At 36.7% G+C, this 19,040-nt stretch overlaps 1 protein-coding gene and 1 pseudogene across 1 annotated transcript; both read left to right on the forward strand.

The window, feature by feature from the left end:
* The first annotated feature begins 1,796 nt into the window (after positions 1-1,796).
* LOC146390522 (ladderlectin-like) lies at positions 1,797-5,287 on the forward strand. The gene is made up of 6 exons (XM_084918174.1): positions 1,797-1,893; positions 1,974-2,049; positions 2,647-2,756; positions 3,619-3,753; positions 4,183-4,294; positions 5,116-5,287. Exons 2-6 carry the CDS (start codon positions 1,989-1,991, stop codon positions 5,181-5,183), a joined length of 486 nt encoding a protein of 161 aa, XP_084774300.1. The 5' UTR covers positions 1,797-1,893; positions 1,974-1,988; the 3' UTR covers positions 5,184-5,287.
* Positions 5,288-9,380: 4,093 nt separating this feature from the next.
* Positions 9,381-11,071, forward strand: LOC146390523 (GTPase IMAP family member 7-like; annotated as a pseudogene).
* Positions 11,072-19,040: the final 7,969 nt, after the last annotated feature.

Here is a 19,040-nt window from a genome sequence, read left to right on the forward strand (position 1 = left end):
TTCATAGAATTTGTTACAACATCTAGGCTGTGAGATTGAGGCTGAGTTTATGTTAGATGCAGATCAGCTGCAAGTTTCTTTAGACAGGAATAGGAAGGGGGTTTGTAGCTTGTTGATTTAGGTTTAGGATTCATGCTTGGGGTGTGAGAGGTCCTAGGTTCAGATCCTGGGTGAGCTCAGAGGCTACTTGCTTTGTATGTTTTTCCTCGAAAGTATGTGCAATGTGTTTAAGTGACATGTTCAGACTGCATTATGTGACCATGGCACTTTGATAAAATGGTTTTCTATGCTTGTTATTCATAGACTTCTTCTTAAATTCTTTACTGTCTTTACATGGGGCGATCGTGGCTCAAGAGTTGGGAGTTTGCTTTGTAATCGGAAGGTTGCTGGTTCGAGCCCCGGCTCGGACAGTCTCAGTCGTTGGGTCCTTGGGCAAGACACTTCACCCGTTGTCTACTGGTGGTGGTCAGCGGGCCCGGTGGCGCGAGTGTCTGGCAGCCTTGCTTCTGTCAGTGCACCCCAGGGAGGCTGTGGCTACAATGTAGCTTGCCATCACCAGTGTGAGACTGGATGTGTAAAGCACTATACAAATACAGGCCATTTACATGTTTGGTAAAATATTTTCCACAAGGACAAACATTCAGCCCGAGACACTTTATGCAGTTGGAAGAAAACAAAAAATATTATTTTTATATATATGTGTATGTATACATTAAAAACGCTACGGAAAATTCTCATGAGAAAGGATGAAACACTGAAAGCTTCAGCTACACGACTTCTACGTGAGAAAAGATGTGGTTAGGAACCTGCAGAGGAAACGCTGGAGGTCCAAAAGGTGGGACGCACATCCCAGGTGCCCCTGACAACAAACTCAGTGGTGAAGGTCACTTAAAGAGGATCATGGGTGCACCTGAGTTGTTATCAGTGAGTTCCACCTCCACCTGGAAACTAGCAGATGAGGCTGTGTCAACAAACATCAGGTTAGGAGAGAAAAGTGTCATTTCTGTTTTGTTGCTTCAGTGGTGATGGAGGAGTGCTGATTGAGCTCTGCTCAAACTCCAAGTCCCTGTCACTGGCCAACTCTAGGGCAACAGAGCAGTAAAACAGACTGGTTTACCTGTGTGCACCATGGAAAGACTAAATATCAATACCTTGATTGTTGCTGTGATACAGGTTCTTTATCAGTGCCTCAGATTGACAGGTACCCACCCCAGACACCCAAGTAAAACCAAAATCTCTATTGTAAGCTAAATATTTGGTCTCATTGTGCCCAGTGTTAATTGTGCTTGTCATTCTAACATTTTCTCTAATGTGCTGTTCGGGGTCTTAGGCTGATACTAATAAGGCCGATTGATTATTATCTTTAAGCCCATTTGTTTCAGCAGACGCCTGACTCCAAGCAGCTTCCGGGTGACTTGCTCTTAACACCAGTGGGTTTATATGCCCAGCAAAAACAGCAAAGTGCTTTCTTTATGGCACACAGTGATGACCTTAATAGAACCTGTTTGGATTTTAAGGTCAAACATTTGATAATAAATCGATAAAGGATCAACAGTGTGATGGAAATGTTCAAGATTCAGTTTTTCTCTGTGTCAGGCTGACTTGACTGAATAAAAAGGCTCCATGGTATCATGTTTTGTCCTTATATAATCATTAAATACACAGTAGACTTAACTGTGCAAGTGACCATGGATAGATAACTTATTCTTATAAATAATTCAGTGCTTGTTATTGTGTTTAGTCAAATGCTACACAGACAGCTGGGGCACTCTGTTGTTTGACCTCTTTGCAAATTAAAAACTTTGGTTTTATTTCAGGTTTCTATAACACATCTCCACACTGGAAGGCTGACGCTGCAGGCTGAGACTAAAGCGGGACGATATCCTACGACAGGTGTGTTACAATCATCCTGATGATCTTCTGTGTTTTCTTCACTAAACTAACAGTCACTTTTCTTCTTCTGCTGCCTACAGATACTAAACATCACCATGAAGCTTCTGACTGTGTCTGCACTTCTCTGTGCAATGGCAGTTCTGGCCGATGCTGCTGGTGAGTATTACAGTATGTCTGCAGTATCTTGGTACATGTAAATCTTACATGCATTAATTCTGACAGATTTTAAAATTGATATTGCACCTATAAAAGCTTTTTAAACTAAATGTAACATTTTTTCTCTAAAATTTATAGTTGATCCATTTTCTGTTTTTATTTCAATCACATTTGAGCTGTTGAAAAATGCAAAAACACATCTGGAATACCTGTGCTATACCCAAACTTCAAAGTAAAACAAATGATATATATCTTATTTTACCATGAAACAGTATCCTTTCTTTTTCTGATTCCAAGTGTATGTTTGAAAAAAACAAAAAACCCACACATATTAAAAACATGTAGCAGTGTCAGCATATAATATTTTCACCTAATGTGAACAGCCTGTGGGGAAAAAACAGCCTTGAAACAGACAGCTGCTAAAATGAGACCAAACATATGTATTTAAAAATATCTTTAAATCTTAAGAAGGAAAATAATAAATTTTGGAATCCAAATCTACGTAAAAAATATTGTCAATAATATAATTAGTTAATGACCAGTGTACAGTGGCATTGCTTGGCTTTACATCACACAGTGTTCTTTGTTTGTCTTCAGAGGATTGGTGTGCTGTGAATAAATCCCCGTGCTGTTCCTGTGATTGGACCCAGTATTATAACCAGTGCTTTCTCTATGTGTCCCAAACCATGACTTGGGCTGAGGCTCAGGTAATGGCAAAGATTAGAACTCATGTGTCACAGTGAATGAACCTTATAGTAATTAACTGTCTATAAACTGTGAGCTGCTAATTAATCTCACTTTAGTGTACAGTTATTTTACAATAACAACATTATATTCAGTTTTATTTATGTAGGGCCAAATCACAACAGCAGTTGCCTTAAAGTGCTTTATATTGTAAGGTAAAGACTCTACAGTAATACATGCAGAGAAATCTCCAACAGTCAGATGAGCCCCTGCGAGAAAGCACTTGGCAACAGTGGGAAGGAAAAACTCCCCTTTAACAGGACGAAATTGCTGCCACAAATATGTTAAAGGAGGGGCAGCCATTTCCTGTGGCCAGTTGGGCTGAAGGGAAACGACAATAGTATTTATTCATCATTAGTCAGGATTTATGTGAAATTGTTTGTGTATGTCTTATATTTCATTATTTATCTTTTTATCTTTTATCTTTGAAACAGTAACACTTTTTTTTGGTGATTTTGGCACATGAAAATGGGAAAAGTATTATGCATTTTTTTAATGATTACAATACGTTGTTTTTGTCCAAGTAATGAAAGTTTTTCTTTTTTTAAAGTTAAACCGCAATCATAAACAAACATCACAAATAAACAACTGCACAATTTTCACTCTGCTAATTTTTCAAAAATTATATGCTGGTTTATAATAGCCATTTGAATAATGTTAATAGATTTGAAATCGTGTTTATCATAATAATAATAATAATAATAATAACAATAATAATAATAACAATAATACAAATAACTGTCAATGATCTGCATGTTTGCCGTGTGCGAGCTTTAAAGTTGTATAGTTTCTTTGTCAGCTTGTCTTTTTGTCTCTCCACTGCAGAAAAACTGTGAATACATGAATGCAAACCTTGCATCTGTACACAGCCTCGAGGAATATGAGTTGATTCAGAAGGTGATATATGATGCAAGTGGTGAAGATGGACGAACATGGATTGGAGGCTCTGATGCCCAACAGGTAAACTAGGTCCAAGCTCTCAATTTCATTTTTATTTTTATTTATGTAGTGTCAAATCACAACAAGTAAAGTTAATTCTAAGGTAAAGACTCAACAACATCAGAGAAAACCCCAACGATCATATGACCCCCTATGAGCAACCGCTTTAGCAAACATGAGAAGAAAAACTCCTTTGTTATTATATACATATTATATATTAATATATTATATACAGTATTGTCATAAACTCTTATATCTATCTATCTATCTATCTATCTATCTATCTATCTATCTATCTATCTATCTATCTATCTATCTATCTATATTTATATGTGTGTGTGTGTGTGTGTGCGTGTGTGTAGATATATGGATATATCTAAATGTAGAATTTTGGAGTGTAATTTGCTTTTCAGTCTATTATTGCCCTATTTTTGTTTTTTTGTGTTCTAGGATGGTTATTGGTTTTGGATTGATGGAACAGGCTTCCAATATACAAACTGGTGTTCAGGAGAGCCAAACAACCATAAAGGCAATGAGGAGTGCATGGAGATGAATTTTTCAGGTAAATCAAATAAATAATGTATAAAAATTTGGGAGAGAGCCATAAAGAGCTGGAAATGTAACCAGAAAATTATGTTTGCAACATTTGGAACTAATTAGGTTGATTGGCAACAGATCAGTAATGTGACTGGTTATAAAAAGAGCATCTTAAAGAGAAGCAGAAGCAAAAATGGGCACATGTTCATAAATCTGCAAAATACTACATCTATAAATTGTTAAACAATTTCAGGATATTATTCTTCAACATAAAATCCAATCTGAATATTTCATCATCTACAGTATATAATAGCATCAAAAATTCAGAGAATCTGAAGAAATCTCTGTGAGGACAACCTTTAACATTTAATCACTACAACTAGTGTTTCTGTTCAGGAATGCAAGTAAATAGCCGTAATATGGCATTTTAATAAAAAATAAGCAAATTAGAAATTTAGTGGATAACAACAAAAATTATATTTGAGACTTTAAAAAGAGTTTGCACATACTGGTAGATTAGGCCTTGCAGAAGCATAAAACTTTATAATATGCATCTTTATAAACATTGGAATTTACATTCTTTTTCAAGTGACAGCTTTCCAACAGTTTTGGAATTTGGGATTGAATACAAATATATTCAATTTATTTACTTTTACTACTCCAGTGTTTGCATTTTGTACCATAGTAAACAAAAAAGTTCATTGTATTTAAAAAAAAAAAAAAAAAAAAAAAAAAAAAAAAAATATATATATATATATATATATATATATATATAATATATAGCATATGAGTCTGGATATGTATGTGTCCATTGGATCTATTGTGTGTGTGTTTGTGTGTTTATAGGTAACAAGTGTATGAATGATCAGAATTGCCAGGGAAATTTTCCATCTGTCTGCGTTAGAAGAATGTGAGGATTCCTGGGCTGATTTGAAGACGTGGCACATCTGACAAGTCAAAAAGTCAAATAATCTCATATGTTATACGAAAGACCTGTTTTTCAGTTTACATCTTTACTTTTATTACTTAGATTGTTTAATAGGCACAAATGGAAAGTGTAATGGAAATAATGGTTTTAGTAGCATTTTATTTTCCATAATGAACTCTCCTTAATGATCTTGTGCATCATTAAAATCTTCAGCATTGCATCAAACTGGTCTCTGAGTCTTTGCTACATGTCACATTTTCATGGGTCTCCCCCCAAATTCAGCCGTAATCCCAGCATTTTTGCACTTTTTGTGATGTAAATCTCTGTTCCATTATGTAACATTATAAAAGATTTGAGTCCACTTTCTCTTAGCAGAAAAAAACCCTTCTCTGTCATTATATCTTGAACATTTACAGTTTGTAACACAACAATTTGTGTTAATCGAGTGCAGATCTTACTCCAGAAAAGGACTGAAGAGGAACAGTTAAAGCTCTTCTTGGTAAATTATCCTAATGTGAAAGAGCAAGCACTTTGGTGACAGTGCGAAAGAAAAACTCCCTTTTAACAGGAAGAAACCTCCGGCAGAACCAGGCTCAGGGAGGGGCGGGGCCATCTGCTGCGACCGGTTGGGGTGAGAGAAGAAAGACAGGACAAAAGACATGCTGTGGAAGAGAGACAGAGATTAATAACAAGTATAATTCAATGCAGAGAGGTCTATTAACACTTAGTGAGTGAGAAAGGTGACTGGAAAGGAAAAATTCAATGCATCATGGGAATCCCCCGGCAGCCTACGTCTATTGCAGCATAACTAAGGGAGGATTCAGGGTCACCTGATCCAGCCTAATCTAAGTATATGCTTTAGCACAAAGGAAAGTTTTAAGCCTAATCTTGAAAGTAGAGATAGTGTCGGTCTCCTGAATCCAAACTGGAAGCTGGTTCCACAGAAGAGGGGCCTGAAAACTGAAGGCTCTGCCTCCCATTCTACTTTTAAATACTCTAGGAACAACAAGTAGGCCTGCAGTGTGAGAGCAAAGTGCTCTAATAGGGTGATATGGTACTACAAGGTCATTGGGATAAGATGGGGCCTGATTATTTAAGACCTTGTATGTGAGGAGCAGGATTTTAAATTCAATTCTGGATTTAACAGGAAGCCAGTAAAATATTTTTTTGTAAATATTTTAATGCAGGATATTTTTTTTCTCTTTAAGTTGTCTCATGGTCCTGGGTCTTTGACATAGCGTTTAGAGTTTGTACTTTCAGCAGATATGTCCTAGTTGGTTTCCTTAGAATTATATTCAAATGCCTTCTTAACTTTGGTTATCTATTTATAGTTTCTCTATCATTTTCCTTGTTTCAGTTATCACGGCCTTCATTTGTTCCACATATGTCATTGTTAAGTCTCCATTTCTGTATTCGATGTTCCCTCATTGTGTTTCTTACTATCTTAGGCTGGTAGTCTCTTGTCTCTTGTGTTTTGTTTTACTTTCTTTACTTTGTTTCCTTTGATTTGTTGCACCTGTGTGTTACTCACCTGTTCCCCATTCCTCTAATCAACTTCTCTGTATGTATAGCCCTTTTAAAACAAGAGTTTAAACCAACCAATTATGGATTGTGTCAAGACTTCAAGTGCAGAAAGAACAGATTTCTAAAGGCACCACTGATGCGCTGTGTGACACAAATGACAAGACAACACTATCAAAGGACAAAGGGGGACGGACGAGGCAAAGAAGAAAAAATGTTTCAGTGTTTGTTCAACCTGTCTTTTTAACTTTGTCTGTTTCCTTCTGACCTGTTTGCCTCACATTTCTGCCACGTTTCCACAGATACAAACAGTTCAGAAGGATAAAGATGAAACTATACTATTGAAAAGCAGAACCTCAGCAGAGACAGAAAATCACACATCAACTGCCCGTAAAAGACAGACATGGCCAGGATATACAAACACCTTGGTAAGTACATTTAAAAAGACTAATCTATAACATTAATTTTATATAAGAATAAAAAAATACCAACACTCAGTTATTAAACCCAACATTTATTAGATTTTAGCTATTATTTTTGTTTATGTCCTTGTTGGATCTCTTCCTCTAACAATTTCTCTTCATTATTGCTACATTCAATGTTTTTCTCAGCATTTGGTACAATCTGAACAAAGAGGAAATATAGGCATCAAAAATTCCTGTGAAACAATTTTGAGTTGCTTCATTGCTGCAATATGTAAAATGTATCTATGCAAAAACTTCCCCCTGTGGTTTGTACAGCTTTCACACATTTAGTGACTGGAAAGTGGAAGTGACTTCTCTGGTGGGGAAGGAGCCTGGATTCAGCTCCTGTGCAGAGCTGAATATTAAATATGTGCAAACAACAGCATGTTTTCAGTCTCTTGCCACATCTGTAAAGACAGTAACAATTTTTTTTAAAAAGCTTGTACTTCAGTAACTCCTCATTAATCAGGAACTATGGATTAAAGTACTGTAGTGTACTGTAATACTGAAAAAAAAATGTAAGAGAAGAACTTCAGATCCTGAGTGTGTGAGGACAGAAGAATCAGCTTTATTTCAATATTGAGGGATAAAATTTATATCTGAGTTTGATGGTTCTGTTCTCTTTGTGATTACAGGAGCTGCCCTCAGAAACAGACCTCAGCCCCATCAAGTGACAGCAGACAGATCATCCAACATGTTCACATGTTAACTGCAAAATGAACTGATGCAAACAGTACAAAGGTTAAAGTACCACACGTGCTGTAGTGAAAGCTGCAGCTGTTTTATTGATAAAGTTAAAGACAAAAAAACAAAAGGATTAATCACTCATGTAACTGTGTCACTATATATCAGCATTAACAGGACCTCAGTTTGGTGTTTCACAAAGCTGCTGATCTCAGACCTGCACAGCTTCTGTTTTAAACACTTGATGTACTCAGCTGCATGAAGAGCATATGAGATTTTCTCTAACACAATTAAATAAAACCTGATGAAGGTCAAAGGTCGTCACTTGTATGTTGAACTACAATCTTGTCATCTGGAATTTTTTCACATAGTGTGTTATTTACCATAAAGTGATTCAGAGTTATTCATACCAGAGTAACCAGAGAGGATCACATATTGTTAAATATATAACTTTACACAGGACTGAATATAATATCTTTATGTAAAAGTCTGGAGCCTCTGGGGAGTATCTGAGTATTTATAACATTACACAAACCAAAGGTCTCATCACAGTGTTGATGAAATGCTGGGTTTATCCATCTTCTGGGACGGGCCTACGGAGGAGCTCTGAAGATTTCCCTGTGAGGGAGCTGCTGGTGAAGATCATGAGTCCTGCTTGATCAATGCCATGAGCTTCAGTCTTCCTGGTGTTTCTTAAATGATGCCTCTTACAGCGGGTCAACAGAACTTATGGCACAGGACAGCTGTGATGAAAGAAAGGGAAGAAGTTTCTCTGGACCCAGGAAACCCAGCTTGGTCCTGATGGTCTCCCTCACTAGTTTCTCTCCAGGGTGAATGTAGCTGTTGATATAATATGGACTCTATTATTAAATGAAAAAAACAAATTACACTACACTACTGAAACGTTCTGCTGATGTTTTTAAAGTCTCCATGTTACCAGGCTGTAGAGGGCTCTGAAGATTTAAACAGTTTCAGATCCATTACACTCATAGTCTTATGTTAAAATCTCAAAGGACAGCATTATATTTTTGATATTAACAGTAACTCTGGGCCTCTGTAGAGTGTGCAGCTGATCTCATCGCTGTCTAAAAATGGATAAAAAAAAGATAAGTGTTGAAGACTATTAAGAGTAGCAGGTGTGTAGCATCGCTAACTAGCTAGCAACAAGCCTCCAACACAGTGCGTATGCTAGCGGCTAATCTAACTAACGAATTAACAACAGAGTGATTTTAGAACTATAAGATGATAAGCTGTGTGTCTTTTTTATAACAGTGACATGGTTGTATTTACCTTAATTAAACGAGTCGTCAGTCGCGGTAAACCAGCAAAAAAACTCGAGTCGCTGGGCTACGTAAAAAGTGTAGGGGGGCGTGTTTGCGGTCACGTCCAGCGGGTGTGTGGGCGGGAGCGTTACACAGTCGCTCCACCTCAAGTCACTACTGCGCACACTCTGGCTCCAAATTTGCAAGATGGCAGCCTCCACAAGCGGGATATTTTGGCTTCATTTTTGCACAATGGTAGGAGGCGGTGTCGCGTCGTCCATGTTTTCTACAGTCAATGGTATGGACCCATAGGCATTTATGGCAAACAGGAATGGTTTTACAGGTGGCAACCACCTACATTTTCCCTCCTCATCTTTTCGGACAGTTTTTTTCAATAGTTTTGCATCTGTCTAGTGTCAATGTCACTACTGGTGGCATTGGTTAAACCAGGACCATACAGAGTTCACACAGGTAGTCTAACTCCTCCAGGATGGCACATGGATACATTCTAAAAGTTTTGATGGGTTCCTCCTGGTCATGTTAGTGCCCTCGCTCATGTGGTGACACTATGCAGGCACTTCTTGGAGGATAAAGGAATTGACACCAGTGCCTGGCCAGTGGTGTCAATTCCTAGAGTATTCTCACCTGATCTAGATCCAATAGAACACCTCTGGGACGTTGTGGTCCATCTGACGCTACCTGGTTGCACCTCAGACTGACCAGGATCTAAACTTTTATTGTGAAGTAGGCACATGTAGTCTCTTCTTCCTTTATATCATCTGTAAGATCTTAAAGTTATAATTGGTGAGTACAAAAAACATTTTTCAAAATGTTTTGTTCTCTTGAATACTGTAACGTATAAGAATGCATAATTTTATCAGCTCAAAACATTTCTATCTAAAAAGAGCTGTAAATTAAGAAAACTAATATATGAATCATGATTTAAAAAGTTGAATTTGTATTTACAAATACAAATGTCTCTATAATTGACACTCCTGGTTTCTTTGACGATCGCACGTCTGAAGAGGATCTGAGGAATTAGATTACAAGGAGTGTCATAAAGTGTTCTCTTGGACCTCACGCTTTTCTTATTTTACTGAAAGTGGAGAGATTCACAGATCATGAAAACGAGGTTTATTACCAAAATAAAATAGTCTTTGTCTGAAGAAGCTTTCAGATATGCTGTGCTTGCGTTTACTCGTGGTGACAATCTTTCTGAAGGAATGCAGATTGAAGAGTTTTGCAGGAGCAACAATGTCTCTGTGAGTTGTGAGAGAGATGTGGTGGGCGCTGCCACGTCTTTGATAACAAATACTGGAACAACAACCCGCAGCATGAATACAGAAACAGCCAGCTGCAGAGGGAAAAGCTGCTCAACACTATAAAAGAGATGGTGAGGAACAACGGCGGAGGCTGTTACACAAATGAGATGCTGCAAGAAGTGGAGAAGACAATACAACAAGAGGAAGAGAGAATTAGATCATTATCAAGAAACATGTCACAGGAAGAAATCAGAGAGGAGGCAGAGAACAGAGTCTACAATATTCTCAAGATGGCTGCTGGTGTTACCACAGGGCTGTTGTTGGGAGCACTGCTTGGTGTGCTGGGAATGATTGCAAACATTGCTAAAATACTGAGAGCTTTAAAATACCAGCAAGTGCCATAGTGACAGGAGTGGCAACACAGGGAGAACTTCCAACGACTGGTGTTAAATTAGATACAGTTGCACGGCTTGCTGCTACTGCAGGAGCAATAGGTGGAGGTTCCATAGGATATCGTGAAGCCGATGAAGCAGATTCAATAATGGAGGCAGTTATGAACACAGCTGAGGCTCTTGGTGTACTAGCTATAGAAGCAGGAAGAACTCTCACAAACCCTGAAACAGAATGTGTTAATCATTTAGAAAAAGATGAACACATTTCAAGACACGTGTAATGCTCTAAACTCTATATCATCATTTTATTACCATTTTAAAGTGTCACATTTGAACAGCACATATCTGTATTAATTCTTGATTACTTATTTGGCTAAGGCAAGTATTGCTTGGTTGCTTGTGAATTTCACTTGTTTGTTTGTGGTAAATGTGCTGTGATAATCCTTAATAATGCATTTGTAATAATTCATGCTGCTGGGTGTGGGTTTAAATTGGTTTCATTTTTCAGTACCTGTGTACAATAAATGTAAAATTTTTAGTTCCCCATTCCTCTAATCAACGTCTGTGTATGTAGAGCCCTTCATCCTGACATCCTTTTGTCTTCCATTATTCCTGTTTTCTCCCCCAGTGTGACTTCTGTTTGTATCCATGGACTTTGTTTTCTGTTGCTGACAAAATAAAGTTTTTCCTTTGGTTTAATTCTGTCCCTGGAGTCATCAGTACATTAAAACATTAATACAGTAGCTCTCAGATGCTGGAGTACCTGGAGAGAACCTGGGGATAACATCCAAACTCCACTAAGAAAGGCCCAGCCAGGCGGTCACATTCAACTCAGGACCTTCTTGCTGTGAGGCTGTGAAATTGGATTTGGATTATGAACCATATTGCAATCAATGTTCTTATATAGTAGAATTAAAATTGCATTTTCAATCACCGGTTAGTGGCCAGTTACGTTCTTTGGTGCTAGTATAAATATTAGCTGTCATCTGAGCATCCCTCCATCGATCACCTGTTGCTGTGCGCATCCAGATCAAAATGGGATTTCTGATCACCTGACCTTCCCAGCTGTCACAGGTAAGAGTCATGTGTCCCTGTTGTCCTAATTGGCCATATTTTTGTTGACTGATGCTCCTCATGTCTTTGCATAGATCACCTGCGGATCGTTTAACTGTTAATACTAATTCGACTTTGCATTACAGGAAGTCTGGGTCTGGGTGGGCAGCTGGCTGCTACCGCTACTGCTTCTCTGGGCTACATTACAGAAGCGCTGCTTTGACTTTCCCTTCTAGTGTTCGGGTTTCCTTCTGCCCATTTCAGTAACTTGATGGACAGTAATTTACTTTACTTTTTTACTGTTGACTTCATAAACAGTAAGAAAAAAAGGACAATGCTATGTTAATGCCCAACATTAACATTAGCCCTAAAAATAATAACCCAGACTAAAAAATTATTTTTGTTGCTGGAAAAAAAGTGGAGTTGGAACGAGTGCAGGAGGAAACACAATCATAGGAAAAGAAAATCGATATTATCAGCTCTTTATTTGTGACAAAAAAAGGAAAGTAAAATGAGACCTTAACACTTTTACAGTAAATCTGAAGTGAGGGCAATGAAATATTAAATTTTGTCATCTTGTTTGTCTTCCTCCCAACGTTTATTGTTTTCCTAACCTTGTTCCTTCACCTCGATGAAAATGTCATATATGGAGATAGGACAGGCTTTTGAAACACAGCAAAAATAAACTGGCACATGTCAATATTTGGAAAAGAAAATCTTGGTGAATGCACACAGCATGAGCAAGGAGTTAACCATTTGTAATATATGGTTTCTGATCCACTTTAGAATCTGCCAAAAACAGTGTCACTGAGATAATAACACAATCAAACCAAATTAACTGAAATTATTATTTACTCAGTACTGGAAATATTTTTTGATAATGTACCATAACATTTACATAATAACACAGCATTTGAACATAAAAAGGTCAGTTACTAAAGCGCACACACATTAAACCAATGAATTTCATTATTTTTTTCCTGGCAGTGACAGTAACTCTATAACGCAAATGGACTATAAATAAGAAAAAAAAAGAAAGACAAAGAATACAAAGTAATAATAAATTTACGCAAACTTGACTGAAGTCATGTAAAAAGGCTATTCTGTGCAAAGTTACTGTTAATTTATGTGTAACACACTGAAAACCAGTATTATACAAAGAGTTACAGAGAGTCTCTTGTCCGACTGATCTTTATTACCATATAAATGAAACACTTTCACAACACTGGGGGATCATCTGCAATTTAAATTTAGTTTTTGTAATCATTCTAGAAAATAATAAACAAAAATCTCCTTCTCCACCAGGTGGCACCAATTGACCATAAAGTTTTGGTGAACAGCATTTGTTGTTGTTACGGTTACTCCTTCTCCCCAACAGGCTACACAGATTTCTCTCTTTCCTCACCTCTGCACAGGTTTTCAGTTGATTCGCCTCAGACTTATCTATCACTGAGTAAGTGAAGGGTCAAGATTGAAGTTCTTTGTGTTAGTTGAAAACTGAAATAGCTATTAGCGACCTGCAGGAGAGATACTATCTGTATGAAACTTGGACAATGTTTTAATTACACTATATGACCTCATCTGAAATTTGAAGACCTCTTGCACCCTAAAGAACGAGCAAACCCACTACTCCAACATGCAATGGATGTACAAGACATCAGAAAAGAGAATAGTTTAAGTCTTACTTTAAACCGCAGATAGCATACATTGCAGGACTGCGGCTTGACCAAGACGGGAGGATGCTAAAGCCTTGTTGATGTCAGAGGTCAGAGGTGAAAGACCAGACTGCTTGTTATACCTACAGTTTTGTGGCTGTGGCAGGAGAACACGGTCTTTGGCTTCTCATCCTCAAGTCCTCGTCTGTATCACTGAAATCCTTATATTCAGTTTAGGTTGGAACTCCTGAGAAATTTTTACTCACCAATAATTTATCTTTTGATAAATTCTAATAATAAACTGTGCTTTATTGGAAGAGTTGAATTTTCACTAACACAAAGATACAAAAACACATTTGAGGCATAGTTCAAACAGTATAATAACATTTATATTAGTAATTATAACAATAACATGTTATTTAGTAGTCCTGTTCATTATACTTCAAATCACTTGCATGACACAAATCTACAATTTATTCTTGTAAAATAAAATAAACAAACAGAACGTAGTTGATGTAAAACACTTTCTTCCTTCTTTTCTCTCTCTCTGTGACATCAGTGTGTGTGTTTTACATTTCCACTGCTGCATTGTGATGCGATGTGGTCACAGTTTTTTAAAAAAGCAGTGCACCAACGATCACAGCTACACCTACCAGGACATTGACAGATTTTTTGGTTGTGTATTTGGTCAAAAGTCTGTAGACTCTGTGGAGAGAGGTTGATAATGATGATGGTTTACTGCGCTCTTCTTGTTGTCTCTGCCAGTCTTTCAGCATCTCAGTGGTGTAGCTGCCTCCTTTATTTTCCATCAGCATGTTCTCTATTGTGTTGACCAGCTTTGTCACCTGGAACTGGTTGTTCCTGTACTCGTCCTGCTGCAGACTTTGCTATACAAACATTTGCTTGTGAGTCAGAAAATTTTAGGACTTTGAACTCATTCCTTCCTAATATAGTGTTAGCGATGCTGCTCTTCCCAGCTCCAGTTTTCCCCAGCAGGATGATCCTCGTGTTTGGCACTAGAAGAAAAAAAGTTTACAATTACAACTTTTAAATTTTTTTCTGACTTTAGGCCTAATTTTGGTGTTTGTATATCTTATTATTAATGGATATATGTTCAAATAATTCAGTGTTGTCATAGTTTCCTTTATTGGTTTTTGACTCCTGTTTTTAGCAGATGGTGTTACTTAGAGTGAGTAACAGTTTTGAAGCTCTGGGTTTTGGTTCCTGTTTAACTTCATATGGTGACTTTCAGTTTTTGGTTATTTAGTTTTCTTTTTTTTCTTTCTACTGTGTTCTGTTTTGATATGTTTTCATTTGACATCACCTTTCAAAAAACTTTTCTTAAATAATCTACTAGCCTTACTATTACTTACTCCCAGTGTGTTTTACCACCTACAAAAGTTTTTCCACATGAATGTTAGTCAGAGATGTGTTAATCTGACAGCATAAAAAGTCAGTAAAGCTAAACACCACAAAGCTGATTAATGATAAAATCAAAACCATCTAAGGTCTGAAACACACACACACACACACACACACACACAAATGAGTTAATGTAAATAATACTTGCTTTTATTATTATATGTAAAGATTGCTCCTTGGACTAAAAACACATAAAGTTGCATAAGAAAAAAAAGGGATATTCCACAACAACAAAGGTTAATTAGAAAGAGGAAGCATTATTATCCCTGCAGCAACACCTTTATATCCAGTGGGCATATAACACCATGTTGGGTCAGTGTATTTTTCCCCACTATCTCTGAAGATTAACCTATTCTTTATTATTTGTTCATTCATTATATTTTTAGTTCATTTATATAAAAAGAAAAAGCTTGTGTATTTGTAGCTTTAAATATTTATATGAGAAACAATGCCCCAAATTCACCCACACTGTAAAACTTTTTGTTTCAACTTAAAAATATGATCTAAAGCAGCAGTCCCCAACCTTTTTTGCACCACGGACCGGTTTATGCCTGACAATATTTTCATGGACCGGCCTTTAAGGTGTCGCGGATAAATACAACAAAATAAAACTAGTACCGGTACCGAAAAAAAGAAAATTTATTCATAACACACGTGAAAAGACCAAGGAAAACCGAGTAAACGATAAAAACGATAACAAAATAACGCTGAAAACCGATAAAAACCCTGAAAACCATACATTTCACACCTGAGCCTCAACTCTCGCAGCCCGGTACCAAACGACTCACGGACCGGTACCGGTCCGAGGCCCGGGGGTTGGGGACCGCTGATGTAAAGGGCTGCCTTAAAATTTTAAGTTAAGTCAAGAAATAGAGTTTGTTCTTGTAACACAACCAAATGTTATGTTGATGAAAAATCATGTTGTCTAAACTTTCGTCTTAGTTTAGTTGACTGAGCTTTGTTAGTCAGTTCAACTCCTTTAATTGTCATTTTTACTTGGGAAAACCCTTTCAGCTAAATTAAAATAATCTATTGTTTAAACTCTTGTCCTAGTTCAGTTGACTTGGGTTTTTTAGTTAATTCAAATACTTTAGTAGTTCTTTTAACTTAGGAATCTATTTTAGCTTAACTAACAAAATCTGTTAGCTAAGTTGATTTAAGTTTATTAATTAACTGAGCTCCTTAAGGTAGCTGAGTGAACTCGTAAATCAGTTTCATTTTAATTATCAGAGTTGATTGACTGGATGTAAAGAAAAATGTGTATTGAACATCTTAAGTATTTTTGGAGCCTTCCAACATCCATTTCAGCAAAACTACCTGTTAGGTTTATCTTAGATCTCAGGTTTAAATATCTACATTCCTTTAAATTAATTTTCTGTTGTTTACGGCAAAAAATAAAAACCCACAGATTCCATTAAAGTGTATCTGATCATTTCAAGCAGAAAGTTTGTTTTAAGAACATGACAAGACAATTACTCATGAGCACCCAACATTCACCATTTATTGTGTCATCTTAGTCATCTGAGAAACAGAAAAATCTGTGACGTAGCTCATCAGGCTCACAATCCATCAAAACTCATAGGTTGCTCCCTGTGAAACAATAAATTTGAACTTGGTCTTGAGCCTAGTTTGGGGGAAGATTAAATTCTGACCAAGACTTTAGGAGCCGTAGTGATTCTTGTGAATTGTGGACAGCTGGTCAACAGAACCCTCACCATGGCATGATCTTATCAGACTTTCAAAAGAATGAGATAAAACCTGCTTTGTTAAAATTAACAACATAAAGTCTCCATTAATGTAATGTATCAAAGGGACACTTACTATTTTAGAAAAGTTATTCTTTACATTTGCAAAATTTTTAAACTTCATTGTGCTCAGTCACACCTGTTAGCATAAAACTTGAAATATTAAAATAGTACAAAACCTTTGATAAGTGACAGTAAAGATCAGTTTATAACAACTAAGACATCAAACTCTTGTATTTGTCTTCATTTACAATTGCAACAAATTCCACAGAACCAATATCTCTGAAAATGAGTGCATGCTTCTGAAACATTTGATAATATGGATATTTCAGAAACATTAGTTTGAGTCTGCTTAGTTGCAAAACAAAGGAAAAACTACAGACTTGCATGAGATAAGTATCTGCAGAGTCCACCATTAAATTGTTGTTCACATAAGTTTCTTAAACCATGAACAAATGAGTAATTGTCTAATCTGGAATGTAAGGACTGGTCATTTAGTGATACAAGTATCAAAAAACAAACAGTAAAATAAAAACTGTCCTTAACACTAATTGTATGCTGTGAGCATACAATTATAGTTCTGCATGGCTTTCTGCAAGAGTCTGTTTCTTAGACCATGCACTAGTGAGATCCACTGCCTTCCACCAATGTTCATTAGGACGTTCTGAATGACATCAAAGATGCCCTTAAGTTCCTTTGGATAGTCTATGTTGAGGGCAAAAAGAAGACCCATCAGCATGGAAATGGCACTTGAGACATCCCTCAGATTAGACAGGATTACTGCCGCCTCAAGGACAACCAACACATCGATGATGTCTTCTTCTTTCACCATCACAATGCCAACTTTCATCCTCTTAGAAAACATGTCTTCAATACCTGTCGGCTATAAAAGGGTTCAAAGCAAAAAAAAAAAATAAAATTACACAATTACAATTACACAATATGCCTCGTGCTTAAGAATTCATGTTTTTTTAAAGAAGAGCCATACTGATGCCTTGGATGATGCTGATTGGCTTTGGGTAACGCTTATTAGTTGTTAAAGTTTTTTCAGAATGAGATATGCACCCCATGTTACAAATCCATTTCTTGCTTTAAACAAAGACCATGTTCATAAATAACTGAGCATGTCTTCAATTGCAGAATTCAAACAAAATTTTTTATTTAAATTTACTTAGGCTAAATATTGGCTGTGCTCTAAACCAATTGTGGCTGAGAATAAATGTGCAAACTGGAGCTACACTACAAGATCAGATTGTGGCTCCACAGACAATGCTTCTTTAATCAGTAAGAGTTTTTTTTTCCCCTTATATTATTTTTTTTTTATTTTATTAATCCTTTATTTATCCAGGTAAAAAATCTCATTGAGATTAAAAATCTCATTTCCAAGAGAGACCTGGCATCATGGCAACAAAAGTCACATACCACATAGGTATATAACATTTAAAACAAATACAATATCCCATACAAACATGTGTAAAATATACAATAACAGATCAAATTAAGAGTACATTAAAAACAATCACACTGAGTAAAAGAGCTGTTCTCTCGTTCCTTTAAGACAGACTTAAACTCTCCCAAGGTAACCAATTCTGATAATTTCAGTTCCTTCTGCAGATTATTCCAGGAAGCAGGGGCAGCGTATTTAAAAGCCCTTTTCCCCAATTCTGTTCTGATTTTTGGGACAATCAATTGTATGATTTTGTTCGAACGAAGGTTGTATTGGTTGTGGTTTTTACACATATAAACACATAAATAAGATGGAACCAGCCCAAGGAGAGATTTATAGATAAAGATCAACCAATGGGAGAGTCTGCGAATATGCAAAGATGGACATTTAGCAGCAGCATACAAAGAACAATGATGTACATGATTTCCATAGCCAGTAATAAAACGTAAAGCACAATGGTACACAGTATCCAACCTCTTTAGGCAGTGGGCAGGTGCATTCATAAAAAGCAGGTCACCATAATCCAATAAAGGTAAAAAGGTTGCACGAATCAAATGTTTTCTCACTTGGAGGGAGAAACAGGATTGGTTTCTAAAAAAGTAACCTAGTTTTAGTTTTAACTTCGACACAAGCCTTTGAATGTGAGTCTTAAATGACAAATTCTGATCTATAATGATCCCTAGATACTTGTAAGATGTGACCATTTCAATTTCAGATCCTTGAATTGTTTTAATCTTAGGAGATGTAGCTAACAACTCTTTGCCATTTGAGAATAACATGAGCTTGGATTTCTCTGGATTTAACACCAACTTAAGTTGAGTTAAATGGGACTGAACGACATCAAAGGCAGACTGCAGAAATTGCAGGGTTTGTGCTATTGAAGGGGATGAACAATAAATAATTGTATCATCTGCATAAAGATGAAATGCTGCATTT

This window comes from Perissodus microlepis, chromosome 3 (assembly GCF_051167445.1).
Source record: "Perissodus microlepis isolate ML-2025 ecotype Zambia chromosome 3, ASM5116744v1, whole genome shotgun sequence".
Classification (NCBI taxonomy): Eukaryota; Metazoa; Chordata; class Actinopteri; order Cichliformes; family Cichlidae; genus Perissodus; species Perissodus microlepis.

What these genes read in the sequence shown, in the direction of transcription:
- LOC146390522 (XM_084918174.1), top strand. Translation starts at nt 1,989, where the DNA reads ATGAAGCTTCTGACTGTGTCTGCACTTCTCTGTGCAATGGCAGTTCTG. An exon ending in TGACTTGGGCTGAGGCTCAG is followed by an intron (nt 2,757 to 3,618) that starts GTAATGGCAAAG and finishes TCTCCACTGCAG; the next exon opens with AAAAACTGTGAATACATGAA. An exon ending in GAGGCTCTGATGCCCAACAG is followed by an intron (nt 3,754 to 4,182) that starts GTAAACTAGGTC and finishes TTTGTGTTCTAG; the next exon opens with GATGGTTATTGGTTTTGGAT.